Genomic DNA, 18,984 nt, shown 5'->3' on the forward strand with positions numbered 1-18,984 from the left:
AGCACGGTCAAACAAAGCCGTGTAGAAAGAAGAACTGTGCAACGTGTGAGTCTATTGATAGTGCTACACAAATCAGCATCAATGGGAAACGGGTAAAACCAGCACCAGGTACATGCATCACTTACAACATCATATATTTGATCAGATGTAAACTGTGTGAGAAACCATACGTAGGCAAATCCACCAGAATGCTACGGGTAAGGTTTGGCGAACACAGAAGAGCATTCTACAAGATCATCAGTGGGCAAAAGGTTGACACGGATGATGACTCAAACTGTGTAGGACTCCACCTCCATATAGAGCATGGACTGTCTCAGAAGGAAAATTTTAACAATAGTGTTTCAGTGTGTATCCTAGAAAATTCAAGTCCTAGTAGTTTAGATGTAAAGGAGCACCGATATATACAATGATTCCTGATTATTCGGAATAAAAAGTGTTTTGTGAACCACACTAATATACATGCCTTAAAGTCCCTTCGCCCCTCAGGAATGAATAGTACAAACCCTTTCAAGATTCCTTTACTGCATAATTAATTTTTATTTTGTCCGAGGGGCTTTCCATAAATTATTTATAAAAAAATACTTGGTCCATTTATTGATGTTTCATTTACCACAGCAGTTTCCTTTTCAGAGTTTGAGTTTATATTTAGAAACTAACCATACTATCTTTTAGATGTATGTCACTTATGATGGCTCCGGCTGAAAGTACCATGACTCATTTTATTTAGAAGATCGTAGTTTCATTGCTTCTGAAGTAGCTATCAGTTCGCCGGACATTGTTCGGTATAATACTCTGATAACATCATTATATTTAAGGGGACATTTTGAAAGTGTGTACTCTCAAAAATTTGTTCAATGTATCAAATCTTATTGTTTTTATCTATACTTTCATATAATTCAGAGAATTCTTTCTGCTGTACGACCGCCCACGTGCAAATTAGACGAGAAATAGGTAGTTGCAAAGTAACCATGGTAACGAGGATTGTTAAACGCACGTGCACGTGCAATGATTGTATTAAGTTTTAACGTCATTTTGATCGGTTTTGTTGATATTACGCTGTGTTTAGTACAAGCAACATTTTAATTGGCTGTATCTTCGGTTGTGTAAGATATTTTTTGACGCGATTTAAACTTACTAACAAAAATACTTTCAATATTAGCTTCCTCCCTGTGACCACGGGTTTTCTAGTACTTTCATAATATGAAGTCAAATCCCGAATCTCATCAAAAAAGGTTTTGGTGTATGTCCCCTTAAAGTAAGTCTAGGATTTCCAATTCGGGAACTCGATTCACTAAAACTATCCATCACCATTTTTCATCAAAATTAGTGAACACTGAACATGGTGAGAAAGGTACATTGAAAATGGTAACTTTAAGTGAAAAAGGTGAGAAAGGTACATTAATACTAGTAAATTTTGGTGAAATTGGCGAGTAAGGTACATCAACAAGAATTTTGCCGCGGTTAAACCACGCACGATCTATTTTCCCTATGATGTACTTGTATCTTGTACCATTAATTCTTTCGAGTGAAAAGTGTGACTGGAAAAAGTGCAAAATATTTACATTATACTATGTTTTTAATAAATGAGTGGGATTCGCGTCGTGCATGGTAAAAATTGACGATTTAATTTGACCAATGTAGCGCAGTATAACAGACGCTTCCAATACACATAATTATAGGGGAATGGTCTATATTGCGAAGGAGCAGACTTTTGTCGTCACCGTAGGACCGTCGGGCCACCTCATACAGCTGTATATCCAAACCCGATTACTTATTCCCTACGATCTTTTTGCCTTCGGCAAGAGTAGAGAAAAAAATTGTAACTTTTAGTGAATATGGTGAGAGAGGTACATCGAAACTGGTAACTTTTGGTGAACATGGCGAGTAAGATACATCTAAACTTGTAACTTTTGGTGATCATGGTGAGTAAGGTACATAAAAACTGTTTACTTATAGTGAACATGAAGAGTATGGTACATCGGAACTGGTAATTTTTGGTGAACATGGCGAGTAAGATACATCAAATCTAGTAACTTTTTGTCATCATGGTGAGAAGAGTACATCAAAACTGGTTACTTATAGTGAACATGGCGAGTAAGGTTCATCAAAACTGAGCTCTTGGTATTGTCGCAGAAAACACATTTAATACCTCAATTTGATACTTTGAAAATAAAAAACTAAAATGGTGTAAAATGGTGAATGTTTTTTATGGTGAATCGGGTTTCCAAATTGTAAAATTTCACCATTTTTCACAATTTTTCACAATTTTTCACCATTGGATACCCCCGTGCAATCTCTTGATGTTGCTAAGTAACGATGCAGGTAACCTCTGATGAAATTACGCCGTTATTCTAACGTTTATTTTACCTCAGTTCTGAAGTTAATTATAGAAAATCTAAAGCCTTAGTCAAAATTCTAAGAATGCTTATCTCCTATTCCTATCCTTTTTTACAACCCTGCTAAAAAATCGCGAGGTTTCAACCCCATTTGCGAGCTGAAATTGGTCACGCCAGAGGGTCGGCTTTTTGGTCGATTTTCAGTGTTTTTATCGGGGGGATTTCGTCACGTTTAAAATATATTATAGATGTCGTCCCTGGGCACTTGATAATTAATTGAAGCAAACTGTAGTGTGAGGGATGAGTCTCAGAAGTAGATTGACATAAGAGCACTTGAACCACTATCTGAACTGCTAAACGTCCCGAAGCACCTTACAAATGCTATAAACCCCATGAACGCCATCAGAGGGCCGAGGGGGCCGCTTTTCTCCTGAATTGTGGGTTGACAAATTTATTGATAGAGATATCAGATACTGTACAGTCGGAGTGTCGAACACACTGGAAGCGCCCCCGGTCTCTCCCCCTCTCCACACAGTCTTCCTGCACCTATGTTTTGAGTATTATCAGGAATATATTTCTGGCCAGCGTTGTGACAGAATAGATTAGATCGTCTTAATTGTTTCTTCTCGAAACTGCATCACATCTCGAGCCCGAATGTAGCTGCTCTTTTTCAAGCGTGACTTGGCCCAACAGGTTAGCTAGCAGTAAAATCAATAATGCATGCAATTCCCAACGTTTTCGTTCTATTCATGTCAATTCTCGGCGACGCGACGGGAAGATAATTAATTAATGATTATCATGGCAAAATATTGCGCGCGGCAATATGCGCGTTACTTGCGCTGCAAAGTAATAAATTTAGTATGCCCGCGTTCCGTTAAAGACACCAAAATTGGGGCATTTTGTGTCGCTTTTTGTTTCGTTTCTAATAGTTTTGTAAACGTGTATTAGTAACTGGATTGCAAGAGAGGGGGCTTTGTTTACATGAGACACGATAATACCAGAGACTTCATTGCAGGACTCCCCGAAATAGTGCAACATGATGTTCAAACTGAGCCATCTCTTCAGCCAATAATAGAGGCTCAATCCGACCAATTCAGAAACACGGACGATGCAGCGAGACTGACATCAGGGCGAAAAGCTTTTGGAGAGCTGGCCAAGACGCCGATTTTGGTGTCAGAATAACATATCTCCTGTCATCAACAGCTGTGAAGACTTCACTGTCTTCACTCTATGATCACAATGAGAAAGAAAAGAAACGATCGTACAATCATAGAGTTATGACAGTGGAGCAGGGAAAGTTTGTGTCTGGTTTCGTGGGGACATATTACACATATAGTAAGTGGATAAGTTTCTCTCAGTCGCTATAACGTTCATTATGAACGTAATAACTCAGTCACTCAGTCACTCAGACACTCAGTCACTCAGGTAGTTGATAAATGACATATTGATATATAACCCTCAAAGTCAACTGACAATGACAACAGCTATAACATTGACGCACAAATGCGATTCAATTGTACACATTCGCTGTTTATAACATTAAACCATTAGATCGCAGTGATTCAAAATCGAACTCCATGTAAAAATTGGTTTATCGACATTGCTTTATAAGAAGCTGATCCCATTTAAGTTCAATCATTTATGATTCTCTGAAATCTTCTGAAGAACTACTATATACTGGCTAAATTCCCAGAGTTCTATCACCATTCACCAGCATAGTCTTAGACTGAAATATGTTATTTGAATCAAACTAATATTGGTCAAAAACTCAGCACTTATCCTTTGGAAACTTTCTTTCAAGTCTCAACCTGGGCTCACATCCCTGACCAAAGATAAACGTGTTTAAATGTCCAACATTCACTAATTCAGTACAAGTTTATACATACAATTAGTCTAACCCGTGCCTACGGCCGGAATTTCACTATCGCAGTTGAAATGCAAAAGTATAAACCTGCCTATTATATTTGAAAACACGCATTACATTGTCGTATGACACACATAAATCGAGAATCTCCGAGATAAATTTGTCGATTAAAAGGATAACGTTAATGACAGCTCCCCAACACAAAGCCCCAGCCCCCCTCCCCAGGTGAGGTAGATAAAGACGGCACATCATCATTCATCACAACATGAACAATTGAACATGGCTATTTCAGTACGAATTAACAGAAGACGATCGAATCAGCGACCAGGTGAGCCTTAACGGATGTGTTAACAATATGCCGTGAAAATATTATAATATGTTACGTTATTTCCTCTCATGCGTACATGTTTATTGTTCATGAATATCCATTTATAAGGCCGCTTCTCTCCTGCGGGGCTTTACAAGTTCACCTCCCGATTTCTTCATAATAGGAGAACCTTTAAGGTTAGTTTTACAAACTATTTAGCTAAATAGAGTTCTAGGCTATACGGTACATTTTAGTTAAATGGTCCTTGGCTAGTCCAGTTATCTAGCATATTACCTAATGAGGAATAACTCGTACAAAGTAGCCTTATCTCTCGCTTATTTGTTAAGAAAGATTATGTTGAGCTCAATTCTCAGAAAAGCCTTATCTCTCGCTTTTTTTGTTGAGTGGGAGCTCAAAAAATTAACATGTCTACCATGCCAGATGCCCAGATGGACAGCTTATTCTTCACTGGCATAATGAGTTTAGAAAAGTTTAGTTTACAAACATCTAAACTTTCATTGGATAACACCGTGCCTGATGGCGCATTATAATCCGTTCAAACATTTTTATTCTTTGGGAGCATTTTGTTCTATTTCCTACAGTGACGTACCAGGCCTTTTTCTTCTAGATTTGTTTCTTAAAGGTCAAATCATACCATTTTCAATAATTAAGATTGAACGTTATATGATAAAAAACAAGCCCCTGACAGGATAGAATGTTAATGATCCCTTTAACCACAGTCTCCATCCTCATCAGCCTTGTTGGGATCATCGCAAACTGTCTATCTCTCTCTTACTTCATCAGACGACAGAATAAAGGGCTCGCAAGTAGACTGCTGATGTTACTTAATACATGTGATTTAGTTGTGTGTGTGGTTTATGTACCCAGAGCAATCCTGGAGAGATTGTATACATACGACAGTATTGGAATGGGTTTTATTGTCACCAATATCATATATTCCATATGTTTTGATTGCACAGGATTTTCAACGTGTCTCGTTAGTATCACCAGAACGATTAAAGTGTATCGACCTTTCTATTCTTTAAAAGGAGTTTGGATTGCAGGAAGTTTTGTTCTCTATTCCATTTGCTCAACAATAAGGGAAATTTCTTACTACTACTATTGGTTTAAAGAAAATACTAATTTTGATACAAACTATCATCTAATAATCTTTTCCTCGATGACAACTTGCAACGTCAGCGCTGTTTTCATCTCAACAGTCATTACGGCTTATTGGTTGTTAAGGAAAACCCAGATTAAAGGCAACATCTCGAAGAGTAATCACCATGCAACCATTACTATACTAATCCTATCAACAGTATTCTGCCTTCTTAATGTCACAACCATCGTCTATCTAGCGCTTCTGTTATTCGGAGATTTCAGGGCAATTAATGAAAATGGAACAATTTCTACATCAAAAGAATTGTTCTATCAGATAGCATGGAATGTTATGATTTGTCTCAATTCAACAGTTAATCCCATTATATACCTGACAAGAAAAGAGGAGATGAGACGACATGTATTAGAATTCTGGAGGTCTCTGGTTGATAGATTCAGAGCTAAATCACAGGGAACTGGATTACAACAAATGAGACTAAATGAAACGGGGCGACAGGAATTTAGGCCACAAGAATATGGACCACACACTAGACCACTAGAAAATGATTTAGAGTTCACCACTAGAAGCCCAAACGACAAAGAATCCCGTGTAGGAGTAATCCCTGGCATAACTCCAGATATTTCTACTAGTGTGTGATTTATAAATTATTGAGAAGAATTCAGAGTGAAGTTACAATTTCCTTGGTCGATATCAATGATAATAATACACAGATTAACCTTGAGTTAACTTGATCAAATCATAAGCAATGACGAGAGAAGACTGAGGGAAGCCTTTGAATGACTTTCAACCGGCGTGAAATATAAAACTACAAAGCAACGTTTGTCCTCGAAGGACACCATAGCGGAGTTGGAGTTGAGCTTAGGCTCAACTCAAAGGTGTCTTTATAATGGTTGTGTTGGACAATCTAGCAATAGAGAGTTAAGGGCCTTCGGAGATACATGCCTCTGCCAGTCAAACTAGATATCGTGAAAGAACATATTATGGAGTCAGTCAGGTTTGTTGTGCCGCCTCAGCTATTAATATGAAGTAAGCTGTTTTGTTGTTGTATGCTATTATCAGAAACTGTGAATTGCTTTAATTTGATTGTAGAATTTACCTGGTAGAAATTTTAATTTAACCGGAAAATTTCATGTTAAGGTATATCCCATTTTACCACAAAAAAGGGCACTTCATTTTAATAAATTTTATTCTTTTGTAAATAAATTTCAAAAGTAGTTGTGTGTATACAATTACTACACATTACAGCAGTTACAAGACTTAGAGTAATGAGTTGGCTGGATTTTTATGTTAAGTTGTACAATTATTGTATATTATATAAGACAAAAGTATTCTATAGCTTCCATTCCTGAGCGTGCTAAATCACTCTACAATCGATCTTCTAATTTTCTAAAAGGGCCCCCGACAGTTGAAACCAACTTGGATCGATGTATTTTCGGACGCTGATTCCGAATCACCCCCATGACATAGGGTAAAAATGCTCCCCAGGCGAGATATTGGCGAAAAACTGTCTCGATCACGTGATATGACCGTATAAGGAAGTTGGTCTAATTTCTCGTCGGAGTTAGGGTTTCAGCATATGCTTTTGTTAGGGATTGGGTTAGGGTTAGGTTGGGATCAGATTAGAGTTTTAGGGTTTCGAATAGTCGTTCAGGGCCAGCAAGAGAACGGGTTGAAAAAGTCACGTGACAGTCGAGTGTAGAGTGATTATTGATTAATGATCACGCTTCCATTCCACAAAAATGACATTTTTTATACTATGTAGTGTATACTGTATATATAATGCTCTATTATGCTCTATTTCCATTTAATTACCACATTATCATTGCTCGATTGTATGTATCATTACTTGAGTAAGATACATAAAATAAGCTAAGAAGCTTTTCTAAATGTCACTTCTAGTTCTACGCTTTCTACCTACGCCAGTCAAATTGATCAGAAAAAGATGTCGTATTTATTAAGTTCGTTTAAATAGTTTAAAGCGTACCTTTGCAGTATCCTCTCTGATCCTCAAGTTTCTGACTGTTTGACGCTTCTTATTATCAAACTTAGTACCCGGCATGTTGGCTTGTTCTGTGTATTTGTATTCGTCAACATCTTCCTCATCTTCTGGGTCACTGAAACAAAGAGGGTTCTGATAAAATGTTCATAAATTATTAACTTTCTGATAACAAGTATGTACATTATTACATAAAGTATGTACATTATTACATATTACATAAAGTATGTACATTATTACATATTACATAAAGTATGTACATTATTACATAAAGTATGTACATTATTACATAAAGTATGTACATTATTACATAAAGTATGTACATTATTACATAAAGTATCTGTACTAATAATATAGAAACCTGTCACTCTTTGACTCGGTCTGCTGCCTTATCCTTTCATTGTTGTTTAAAGATTCAGCTTTCAGCTGTTGTTTCACTTTCTCTACTTTAGAAAAATCATCTAGTAGCTCGTCGTGAGTAGTCGTATCATATCCAATCCATCTATCTCGCTTTCCTTCAAAATCCAAGTTGGGCAACACCTAAAATCAGAGTTCTAGAACAGTTAGCTCAGTTATCACGTTATCATTATCAATTGTTAATCACTAGAAAAGTTTGCCCAAAAGCACAAAAACTTGTCTAGAATACTACTATTAAATATAACAACGTCGAAATATTAATTAAGTGTTCAACCGGAAATGAACTTACAGGAATAAGTTCATCAGGAGCATAATCTTTACCCGACCACCTAGCACCAACTTTTCTAGGCTTCTCCAAACAGTCGATCTTCTTATGAGTAATTGCTCCACAATTTGTACACGCACCTTTGCGAAACTTAGTCGCCACTTTCTGGAAATTATAATTGTTTTATTGACTTAAACAATTATAAAAGTTTTAATTCGGTATTTTCCACAATCACACGGTTAACAATATTAAAGAGACAGCAATTAATGAAATAAGTATTAAAAATTATAAAAAGGAAGCAACAGTTTCTTACATTAGTGAGTCCTTTTTGATAGAGTCTAGAAACATCGTCAAATGTTTTTACTGTTTCTGGCTGTGTCCTTTGATGGGTAAGAGTTGGCCCATCCATCTCCAGGTACCATGGAGAGTCCTTGATATATTGTGGTATGTGGGGGTTGATGTCACTGTAAGTAGACAAGTTAGTAACATGACAGAAAATAGAGTCATGAGAAATAATTTAATTGGAAACCTTTATGTAAGAACAAAAAATAAAGTAAAACGTAAAATTAACTTACACTCCAAATTCATCTTGTTCGGCAGGTTCAAGACCTGATTTTCTTGCTTCATCTAATTCTTTTTGTTTTCTGTAGTCCTCCCTACTTTTCTTTGGCGGACCATCTTCTCTGACTTCAGCCATGATGTGACTAGCAAGAAGCATGACATTATGTTAATTTAAAAAACGCACAAAGGAGTAAAAATCAAATATTAGCATTTTGTTAAATGAAGTGATCCCAGAAATCAAGCTGTCACCCTTTGTTTGAGTTTAAAATTTCAGCCTTGAAATGTACGGCTGCTGCTGTTTGTTTCTTCGAATGACACATGACTAATAATTTGGTGTTCGTCAAGAATTTGAAATATTTTATTGACAATATAGTAACCAATATCAAAAACTTAACCTTCATATTAACAATCAATATTGAAATCGTTACTGAAAATTGATAGACCTATATGAAGATACAAGTTAAAAATATTGGGTTAAAATCTGTAAAATTAGCTCTTGTCAAATTATTAATTAGAAATATATTTAATGTGTTTAATGTATATTTACTATATAATTTAGATCCATCATATCTATTCAAAACATAAATTACAAATACACACTACAAGAAGTATATAAGAACATTAAGTTGGTAAGGCTTCTTTAATGTAGCCTAGTATATAGATGATCTAAAGGAATCACACATAATTAACAATTTGTAAAGGACTGTTCAAATACATAACGACAGCAGCCTAATGTAGGAGGGAGCTTGGAAATGCTGACAGTTGCTTGTCTTTTTTTTCTAAAATGAGGGTGGGTCTAGCAGATGCTGACGTAATAAGAAAGGGGGTTGGTTGGTCATGACTGTTGATGACATAATATGATAACAATCCTACATATCATATCATAATTAAAATTGGCTTTATCAATAACGGAAAACTAATTGGTTCTTAAGAATAGAACCAGTGCGAAATACCAACTATATCATGCAACACCAATAGAGAAATAATATGGTAAAGCAAATGCATGCACATCTTCTGCCTTAAAATATCCTATAAATCATGTGGTCACTAGTCTGAACTGGGTCATAAGGTCACGTGATCGAACTAACAAGTGCGATAACGTATAGAACTGAGAGGAAGAGGAGACCTACGTAAACGTTTGCAGAAACTGAGGCTGTCAGAGACATCGCCACCATCCAGGAGCAGAACAATATCAGTCCTAAAACTGGCAATAATAATCCTGAAGAAGGACAATGTTAGTATCAAAACTGGTTTTACAATAATTAGGTCAATATTAGTACTTAAACAAGTAGTAATAACCATGAGTAAGAGAAATATTATTCCCAAACACTGATGTAAGGATAATTTTATAGATCCAACTCTCGGTGACTTCCTCTTATTAACAGACCTGATATATCAAGATCCTCCACGTTTGCTGAACCAGCAGCACTATTATTAAGATTACTAGAACTAGAGTTAGCAGAGTGAGATATCTGACAGATAAAAGTCGAGGGATTGTCCAATGTGAACTCTGACAATGGAGCAGAGTCGGGTCGCAACAGATGTCCCTGGTAAACCATGTGGACACGTTTTCCCTCCTCCAGAACTTTTTGGAAACAGTACCTGTTGGGATATGGGCTACAGTTCAACCTGATAGACTTTGAATGGATACAATATAACTTTTTTTTCTGTGCATAGTTACTGAAGTTTGGAAATAATTTTCATATGCTTAAACTTTAAACAATAACTCTTTTCTTAACTGACTTCTTGAGATCTAGTAAAGATTTGTTTTCTGGAATAAAAACGGTCCGAGAACTTTCTCTGTATCTGACTGTTATCTCCATAGCACCATGGTGGGGCTCATCATAGCTCCCCCTCCGGCCCATATCAAACAAACTACCAGGCTGTGAGTTTCCAGGTTGTGAGGTTCCAGGCTGTGAGTTTGATGGAGTCGAGTTCTGATCATAATTATATTACAATTGTTACTTAATATTAATATTACAATTGTAAGTTACCTACTTAAAACTGGGATACCATTAATCAAAAGAACTAGGAGGATTGTAAGGAAGACGTAGTAAGGAGGATTTTTAAGCACTAATTGCCATTAATGTCAGTTATTATAATGAGTTGGGGCACATCAAAGATAATTAATATTACTTTCAGATCACTAACCTCAGATTCTTGAGCAGATTGCTGTTGAGCCACATCGTTGAAGGTGGCACCAGGTTGCCAACTGCTAATAAACTTGTAAACAGAGAAAGCCAATAGCCCAGAAAGGACTAAGAAACATACTGTCACCTCATTCCCTACCCCTTCTATCCACTGGTCCATAAAACTTTTATCACATCTTTCTACTTTAAAATGGATGTTTCAGGAAACAAAAATAAGAGATGGCAATGAAAATTGTGAATATGTCCTACTCAAGAAAACAACAATTCAAGATAACAACAATTTTATTTAGTATCAATTAAAGCAGACAAAAATATATTTTATACATATAACTAGCATGAACTTTTGACCAGATATTTTAGGGGACTTAGAGTAGCAAGAGAGTGACTAAAATACTAGCAATCCTTTAAATTCGCAATGAATAAATTCGTTCAATGTCATAAAATTCTTAAAACCACATATACGTGACCAGTAAATAATTTAATTGGTCTATAGACTACTGTATAAAATTCTCAATATTAACTTTTAAACAATAATAAATTAATTAAAAACACACAACAACCTTTGGTGTGTAAGAATTATTAATTAAACAACCTCATTTTGACACAAAATATCTTTCATAATATTATAGTATATGCTATAATATTAAAACTGTTTAGTTGAGTTCAGGTAACAGAATTTAACTGTAATTGCACCTCTGCTGTGTTATCCATTGTTGAGATGTAGCCATATTTTCGTCCGGTCTAACATTGAACCGGGCTCACTAATCATAGGGGTGGTGTAGTATAATAGTTGGAATATGATCAACTTTTTATAGTTGTATCTCTATTCGAAGGAATTCTTCTGCATCCTTTGTTATTAAGTAAAACAAAATTCATTCATTATGTTGTTCGGATAGAACAGGCTAAGAAAGAAGGTTTCAAGTTGCCTTGATGTTTTGGGCGGAAACTTGAGCTTTGTGGCGCTCACTGTAGGTGCCTTTGTATACCCTTCCAGCTGGTACTGGCTGTTTATGGAGGATTGCCAAAGCTGTTCACTGTAATGTTTCATCACTGATTTACTGTAGCTGCATCCTTTTATTGATAGACTGGTTAGTTTTTCTAGATCATAGTTATTTATGATTTTTAGATCCTCATTAGTGAAGTGTTCAGGAAGTATCGAAGATTTCCACAATAGATTAAACATTTATAAATTAACATTTATAAATTAAGATATTTAATAATTAAAACATTACAAGTGGTTAAAAATGCCCAAAATCGATCTGAGAGTTTTTTAGTCTATAGTACAATCATGATGGTAATAGTAAATGTGTGCTTGCTCTATCCAGAACCCTTGCGCTTGCAGTATCACGCGCCCACCTCACGGCGGTAAAAAGGGCTCTAGCCACCAACCCCCCATCGATTTTAGCAACCATATATTGCCAAAATTTCCCGCGCTTTGCAGTTTCTATAGCTATAGGGGGTAATTAGGTATAAACTACAGTACAGCTGTACTTACACTCACATTCACAAGCATGCAACCTCGCCTGGAGAACAAGCAATGGTTACGTCATAGTCACGTGACCTCAGGCTCATAATCACGTGACCTCAGACCCAATTAATTGGGTTCTGGCCGCGCCTGGTCAGCCCCTGTCACCCGATCTTGAGGTGACGTACAAAACCTCGTTAAACAAATCAATTAAAGAGTTGTGCGAGATGACGATACATAGAGGCCGCAGAATTATGAAGACTACCAGATCGTGGTGGAACTTAATTAGCAATCCATGATATCACGACAGGCCCTACACGAGGCATTTATCATAGCCTCCGATTAAAGTATTCAATCATCACACCAAGTACGTCACTTGAGCTACATAAACGCCGTTGTCAGCACTGCGCGCGCGCACGAACCTTCCAATCGGGTTCGTGGATATGTGCTTTTCTTGACTTGTGAAACAAGCGCGCCCGCAGCGGCGCGAAAGCACATGGTTAGGTGAATGTGTGTGCCGCTGCAATTAGATTAGATTACTGGAAGGACATATTTGAATTTCAGCTTTCCGCAATCCTAATTTCACTGTTTTGGCTGTATTTTTTCTTGAATGACCATCTTACAAGGTCAATGAGTATGGCACAAGACACGATTGACGTACTCGAAGTTCCATTCACAAAGAAAGCTTTGATAAACGGAAAATCATCAGAATATAAAATGACATTTTAAAAGATTTTTGAAGCGAAGCTTTTCTGCCATCAAGGTTCTATAGTAGAGGCTCTTACGGGCAAATAAGGCACTCTTCTGGTGGAGCCCCTAAGCTCCTAAGATGATTGTTTTATGGACTAGTAAGTAGTGCCGCATCGATAGCCGATCTCAGATGCCACTATGGAGGCTGTATGGCCATGTGCTGACGGTTATTTGCTTTTTCCCGCGCACCTTGCTAAATCACAAAGTAAACGCTCGAATTTGATTTCACAACTTCTAGATACCTACTAGTAACAATATAATATAATGTGAGTTGTATATCGACCAGTAATTTCATGTTGATAATTCAATCCAACAGATTTACATTTGCATGATCTTTCGATCTTTAACGAAAGCTGGGTATGATAATGCAATAATGATAATGTTATAAAGTTAAATTGAAAATAAAGTGAATAAAGTGAATAAAGTGAATAAAGTGAATAAAGTGAATAAAGTGAATAAAGTGAATAAAGTGAATAAAGTTAAAGACTGTAAAGTACAGTGAAGAAAAGTAAAACAAGACAATCTAACAAAGCAATGACAAATGTATACTGGCGCTCGATTTTCAAAATATTTTTAGAAATTTGCGCGCGGCTCCTATCATATTTTGATCTTTTGCTATTGCAAGCGAGATCGAAGGCCCTGCAGTTTAGTTAAAGCAATGCAAATTTTTTGTGGGTAATAAATTAATAACAAAAATACACAATATTCTTGACTTAGCTTTAATTCGCGAGACTATAAGACTTAAAAATTCAAATTGTTTATGCAAACAATAAAAAGCATGTTGCATGTATTGCTATATATTTTTTAATAAATATTGTATTTGATAATTAATTAATGTTGGTGGGGAAATATTTATTATATATTTTTTCACACAGTGCGATGATAGTTTGTAGACATGTGTGATAATGTGATGTCATAATTTTTACTTTACTTTACTTTACTTTACTTTACTTTATATGATGTTAACCTAACGTGCACAATAACAATTAGTTACAAGTGCGGCACGCGTCAAATATGAAATAGCCACATGCACAAAGGCCAAGGCTGCGACTAATTTTAAAATCAGTAATTATTGCAACGTGAAAAAGGTTTGTAGTTAACGTTGTAATTATGATTATGTTTTAAATAAGGGTCAACTGCTGCTGCGTGAATGTTAGGCTAAGCAAAATATAGAAAAACTTACTAAAATGGCACTTAGCCTGCCATTTTCCATATCTTCAATTTTATATTTATTAACATTAAGCTTTTGGTTCACGGGTAATATATTTTGCGCCGCGCACTTTACTCATAGTTCCCGCATTTGTAGCGCTATGCACTACTGGGCCGCGCCGCGCATCTTCTCGCAACCACGTAGTATGCAGATCGGCGAGATGCGAAGGATTGACATTGTGAATCAATTCCCGCATTGAAAACAAGATTCGGATATTAAAATTGAGCGATATTAAAACCATTTTTTAACAGTTACTGTATGGCAGGACATCTAATATCGTTTTGCATGATTTTAGGATCGATACAATTTTACTTTCATCGGCAGTCTAGCTATAGCGGCAAGGATACAAGGATACAAGGATACAAGGATACAAAAGTGATAATTACTTTATTGAGTACACAATAGTTGTAATTCTGAAATAATTTAAGTTACACAATTCTAATTATTTACAAGTGTGTAGGGATAATTTAGAAATGTTATATAATGCTAGTTTTAGAAAAATAGATAAATCGAGTTTGTATGGTTCAATCTTATTTTAAGGTCCTATAGCATTATGCACTTGCCAGTATTTGAGTGGAAATCTGGGCTCTTATAATAGGCTGTATAATTTTCGTTCACAGAGAGAATTGAATGGATTGCTCTTGCTGTGGCAGTGAGTGTGGTAGGATCTAGAGTTTTGTTGGAGAGCAAACAAAACTCTAGATCTTAATCATGTTTGAAATGCTAAAGTGGGAAAGTCATTTGCATTATCACAACGTTTAAGCGATTGTTTTATATATGCATTCACCACAGGATTTCGGATAAAGGTGACTACTGACGGAGTCTACTGTCCACGTCCAAAAAGTTGTTGGACGTGGACAGTAGACTGTTGGCAACAAGTGCTTCATAAATTATTATCAGACTGTTGATCTAAATCAGATCTGTAAAACTATTGTCTGAGAATGATCAATGCAATGGTATTTGTGAGAGTCTGGATGTTCTAAGGCAAGCTGGACCTGGATGGCCCACAAGAGGATAGCATGTGATGCTCCACCTGCTCTTAGTTGTGGCAAGCATCCATGAAGTGCAGAAGATAAAAGAGGTAAAGTGGCAAAGGATATGAATCTTGATGTTTCAAGCAAGCAGTGGCATAACGACCGCCCCCGCTACCCCTTGGGGGCGGCACCTTAGGGGGGGGGCGGCATTTTCCTGGATTGTAGGTCTGATTTCACGGAAAAAGCGCCTTATTGGTGTACTGCTCTGTCGGATTTAGCGTTCGTTATATGTGGAAAAATATTTGGGGTACCATTTTTGCTTCAGGGGGCGCCAAAAAAGTACCCAACGTTTTTTTAGGGACACAAAATTTTAATAGAAAAAGTCAGTTCTCACCAAAATGAAGCACAAAGTTCCTCCAAAATGTCTTTTGTGAGCTCTATCTAGCTGTCATGAGGGAAAACAGTCAGTAAGGGCAACTGCAGACCCACTAGGAGGCCATTGAACCAGAAACTCTGCCAGATTTCACTACATGATTACATGCCATTTTGCATGATCATCTGATCTATTATTGCCTGTTCTTGTGTGATCAAGTTGGACTATCCCAGCTTCTCAAGTCCCAGTGCCTTCTTTTCTAGTGTTGTCTGTCATACTGTCTTCTGTCATACTGCTGTCTTTACTAGTGACCTCGTAATATCCTAAATAGTCATGCTATCCTTATAAAGCAATGAAAGGCCTTAGTTTGGTCAAATCAAACAGAACATATGCTATCAGACTTTCAACTGACTAAGGTAGGGTTAAAACAGTTTCGACGCTAGCAACAATCCCCTTTTACATAGTTCCACTAAAATGATAATTTAAGATTAAATATGTATAGTGATAGGTAAATAAAGTCAAAAATGTAATAAAACGGTAGGGATAAAGTATACTGAAACTAAGAAAATAAACGTCATAAAACGAAATGACCCAAATTAAACTGAAAGATCTCCCGCGTAATTTTAAAACTCCATTTTGCGCCGCTGCAAAGTTATTTAAAAACTAAATTCAACACGTGCGACAAATATTTCGCAACATTAGAAAAAGATGCCAACAGGTCAAGCTATGGCATTAATATATTTCCACACCCAATACCAAACTTATTCTTTAGCCCATGCCTCTTTACCACTGATAAGTATATTTTACTAAGACGATCCCGTCTAAAACCCAACTCAATTAAATCATCAGTAAACTTCAAAACCCTATCAGAAAAAGCAACAACGTTATTACAGATCCTAGAATATCTCACAACCTGTGAACAGTACGTGCCTTATAATACACTACTAGCTTGATTACTCACCAAAGGTTGAAACTTGACCACTTTAAAACCAAACTTATCCCTTTTATCATAAACTCTACAAGAAAACTTCCCCTCTCTATTTATCGAAATATCAAGATCTAATACATTGGCGGCACTATCTACTTCATTTTCCTTATTAAGAGTAAGTGAGTCTGGATATATTAACTTAAAATATTCCTCTAAGTAACCATCAGAGTTAAGGGTAGTAATATCATCTATAAGTCTAAATGTATTATATAACTTCTTTACAATATAGTATCTACTTTTATACGTACTATCTAGGAAACTGTTCTCAAAATACCAAAGTGTTAAGTTAGCAATATATGGACCAGGGTTGATTCCAATAGGTACACCGATATGTTGCCGATATAAGATCTCTCCTACTTTAAAGTAACAATTATCCAGTAGAAACTCAACACATTTAATCAACTTAACTTCATCAAAAGCCACAGTCCCATCTCTAAAGCTATTAACCCAAGCAGACCCTTTATCGTAAACAGCTATAAACTTCTTCTTACTATTCCTAAAGGCTAATTTAACAGTAAACTTGAGAGCATCCTTGATATCTTTATGGGCTAAATTCGTGTATAAAGTAGAAAAGTCAAAAGTTTGGATGTTTCTCGCTAAGCTAGTATCATTAATTTTATCTAAAGCTTCTAGGTATGTTCTAGGTACCTCGTTTTTTCAGTATAACTTATAGTGTTACAGATATAAACGATGGCACTCTCAGAAGGTGGCAGCATGTCGACATATGGCAAGACCATTTACAACCCCCACGAGGAGAGCTCTCAGTGGATTGAGCAGATCAAAGTTAGTGAGATAGTGTCTCTGTTATATAAAATTTGTGGTGTTTACAGTTAATGTTTGATTCTGAATGTTTTGTGATATTATTACATGTGATGTGTGTATTCATGTGATCAAGTCAGGGCTTAAATATTCGTGTTGTGAACTTTTATAATTCAAAGGCTAGTTAAACACTAGACTATGGAATCTAGACACCATGTACATTTAATTTGTCCAAAAATGTCATAGCATTAATACTATTTTTAAGGTGTTGAAGAAATTAGGTTTGAAAATATGGTTTTGAAGTTCAAAATGATAAAGTGATAAAAACAGATTATACTATCTTATCTGTTTAAAGCTATTTTGACGTGTTAATTGTTAACTAGACATAAACCGTTATCAGAGAGAGGAGAAGCAGAGAAAGAATCACAACGTTGTAAACGGAGACGACACAGTGGTTGCTACCTACTTCAAAGGAAAGAAACCTGATCCTGGTCCAGATCCTGCCAAGAACATCAGCTACTACAACAATTACAAAGAGGTACTTCCATCAAATATTAATGTTTATACTGGTTAATATATTATATCGTTTGGAAACTATTAAAGCTAATTGCACCATTTTTACATATTAATTAATTCATGGGGGATGAGCGACTTAATGACTCTGGATAAATTTAGGATAGTTTGTCAGGAATTGTTTCTGGACAACAATATGTAGAATGATAATTGTTCATTTTAGTGCAATGAAGTGTGATTTTTATCTTGAATTCTCAAATAGATCTTAAGGCTGAGCGTGAGTTTGAGACGAATTTAGCTTTCATTTTAGACTTCACGTCTCCCGAAATAAAACTGCGAACAAAGTGAAACAAGGAACTAAGTAAACTGTAAAACCAAATTTTCGTCACGCATTGGACCTTGATAAAGTCCAATGCGTGACGAAAATTTGGTTTTACAGTTTACTTAGTTCCTTGTTTCACTTTGTTCGCAGTTTTATTTCGGGAGACGTGAAGTCTAAAATGAAAGCTAAATTCATCTTGAATTCTAACATTATCCCAAATATTCAGAGACCCACAGAGACACTATACGAGAGAACGTTTAAAGTAGATCTCGACTACGAACCTAAACTTCACCGGGATGATAGACATCACAAAGTCGGCCTTGATCTCCACTCTGAGGTTTGACACTTTTCTGTGAAGCTCTTTATTTTCCATAATTTGGACTTATAATTTCGTAAATCCTCAATACTGTAGCTTCTTTCAATAACTAGTACTTGTTAATGACGAGTCTGTGCGCTAGGACAAGGGGAAGGGTGTGTCGACTATTCGATCTAACAGCGTGTATGGGGCAAGAATTCACGCCCCAATTGACAAGATGGGCGTGGCCACCACTCATGCTAAACGCCAGATCGTTGCTGAGGAGTTCTTTGATCACGGCCCGGAAGTCAGGCAAAGA

General features: G+C 36.3%; 2 protein-coding genes and 1 long non-coding RNA gene across 4 annotated transcripts in view; 1 reads left to right on the forward strand and 2 right to left on the reverse strand.

Annotated features, from left to right (window-relative positions):
• Positions 1-9,005, reverse strand: part of LOC134824557 (pre-mRNA-splicing factor SLU7-like) — a 31,012-nt gene extending 22,007 nt beyond the window's left edge. Inside the window, exons 1-5 of the mRNA XM_063836471.1 lie at positions 8,881-9,005; positions 8,619-8,769; positions 8,330-8,470; positions 7,985-8,163; positions 7,612-7,741 (exon numbers count right to left, since the gene is read on the reverse strand). Coding sequence (XP_063692541.1) covers positions 7,612-7,741; positions 7,985-8,163; positions 8,330-8,470; positions 8,619-8,769; positions 8,881-9,002 — 723 coding nt within the window. The 5' untranslated portion in view covers positions 9,003-9,005. The remainder of the gene's footprint in view (positions 1-7,611; positions 7,742-7,984; positions 8,164-8,329; positions 8,471-8,618; positions 8,770-8,880) is intronic.
• The window catches only part of LOC134824578 (uncharacterized), a 93,085-nt gene continuing 74,689 nt past the window's right edge, over positions 589-18,984 (forward strand). Inside the window, exon 1 of the long non-coding RNA XR_010161439.1 lies at positions 589-599. This is a non-coding gene — a long non-coding RNA (uncharacterized LOC134824578). The remainder of the gene's footprint in view (positions 600-18,984) is intronic.
• Positions 9,237-11,195, reverse strand: LOC134820578 (uncharacterized). 2 transcript variants are annotated; one of them, XM_063831047.1, is made up of 4 exons: positions 11,018-11,195; positions 10,610-10,779; positions 10,254-10,468; positions 9,237-10,085 (listed from the first exon to the last, which is right to left on the reverse strand). In XM_063831047.1, the coding sequence occupies exons 1-4, from the start codon at positions 11,174-11,176 to the stop codon at positions 9,937-9,939; spliced, it is 693 nt and encodes a 230-aa protein (XP_063687117.1). In that variant the 5' UTR covers positions 11,177-11,195; the 3' UTR covers positions 9,237-9,936. The 2 variants fall into 2 exon arrangements, with proteins under 2 accessions (XP_063687117.1, XP_063687107.1); XM_063831037.1 differs by having other exon boundaries at positions 10,610-10,803.

The sequence above is a fragment of the Bolinopsis microptera genome, chromosome 1 (genome assembly GCF_026151205.1).
Source record: "Bolinopsis microptera isolate Bmic1 chromosome 1, MBARI_Bmic_1.0, whole genome shotgun sequence".
NCBI classification, from domain to species: Eukaryota; Metazoa; Ctenophora; class Tentaculata; order Lobata; family Bolinopsidae; genus Bolinopsis; species Bolinopsis microptera.

What these genes read in the sequence shown, in the direction of transcription:
- LOC134820578 (XM_063831037.1), bottom strand. Translation starts at nt 11,176, where the DNA reads ATGGACCAGTGGATAGAAGGGGTAGGGAATGAGGTGACAGTATGTTTC. An exon ending in AATCTGCTCAAGAATCTGAG is followed by an intron (nt 10,804 to 11,017) that starts GTTAGTGATCTG and finishes AATTATGATCAG; the next exon opens with AACTCGACTCCATCAAACTC. An exon ending in GGAGGATCTTGATATATCAG is followed by an intron (nt 10,086 to 10,253) that starts GTCTGTTAATAA and finishes GTCCTTCTTCAG; the next exon opens with GATTATTATTGCCAGTTTTA.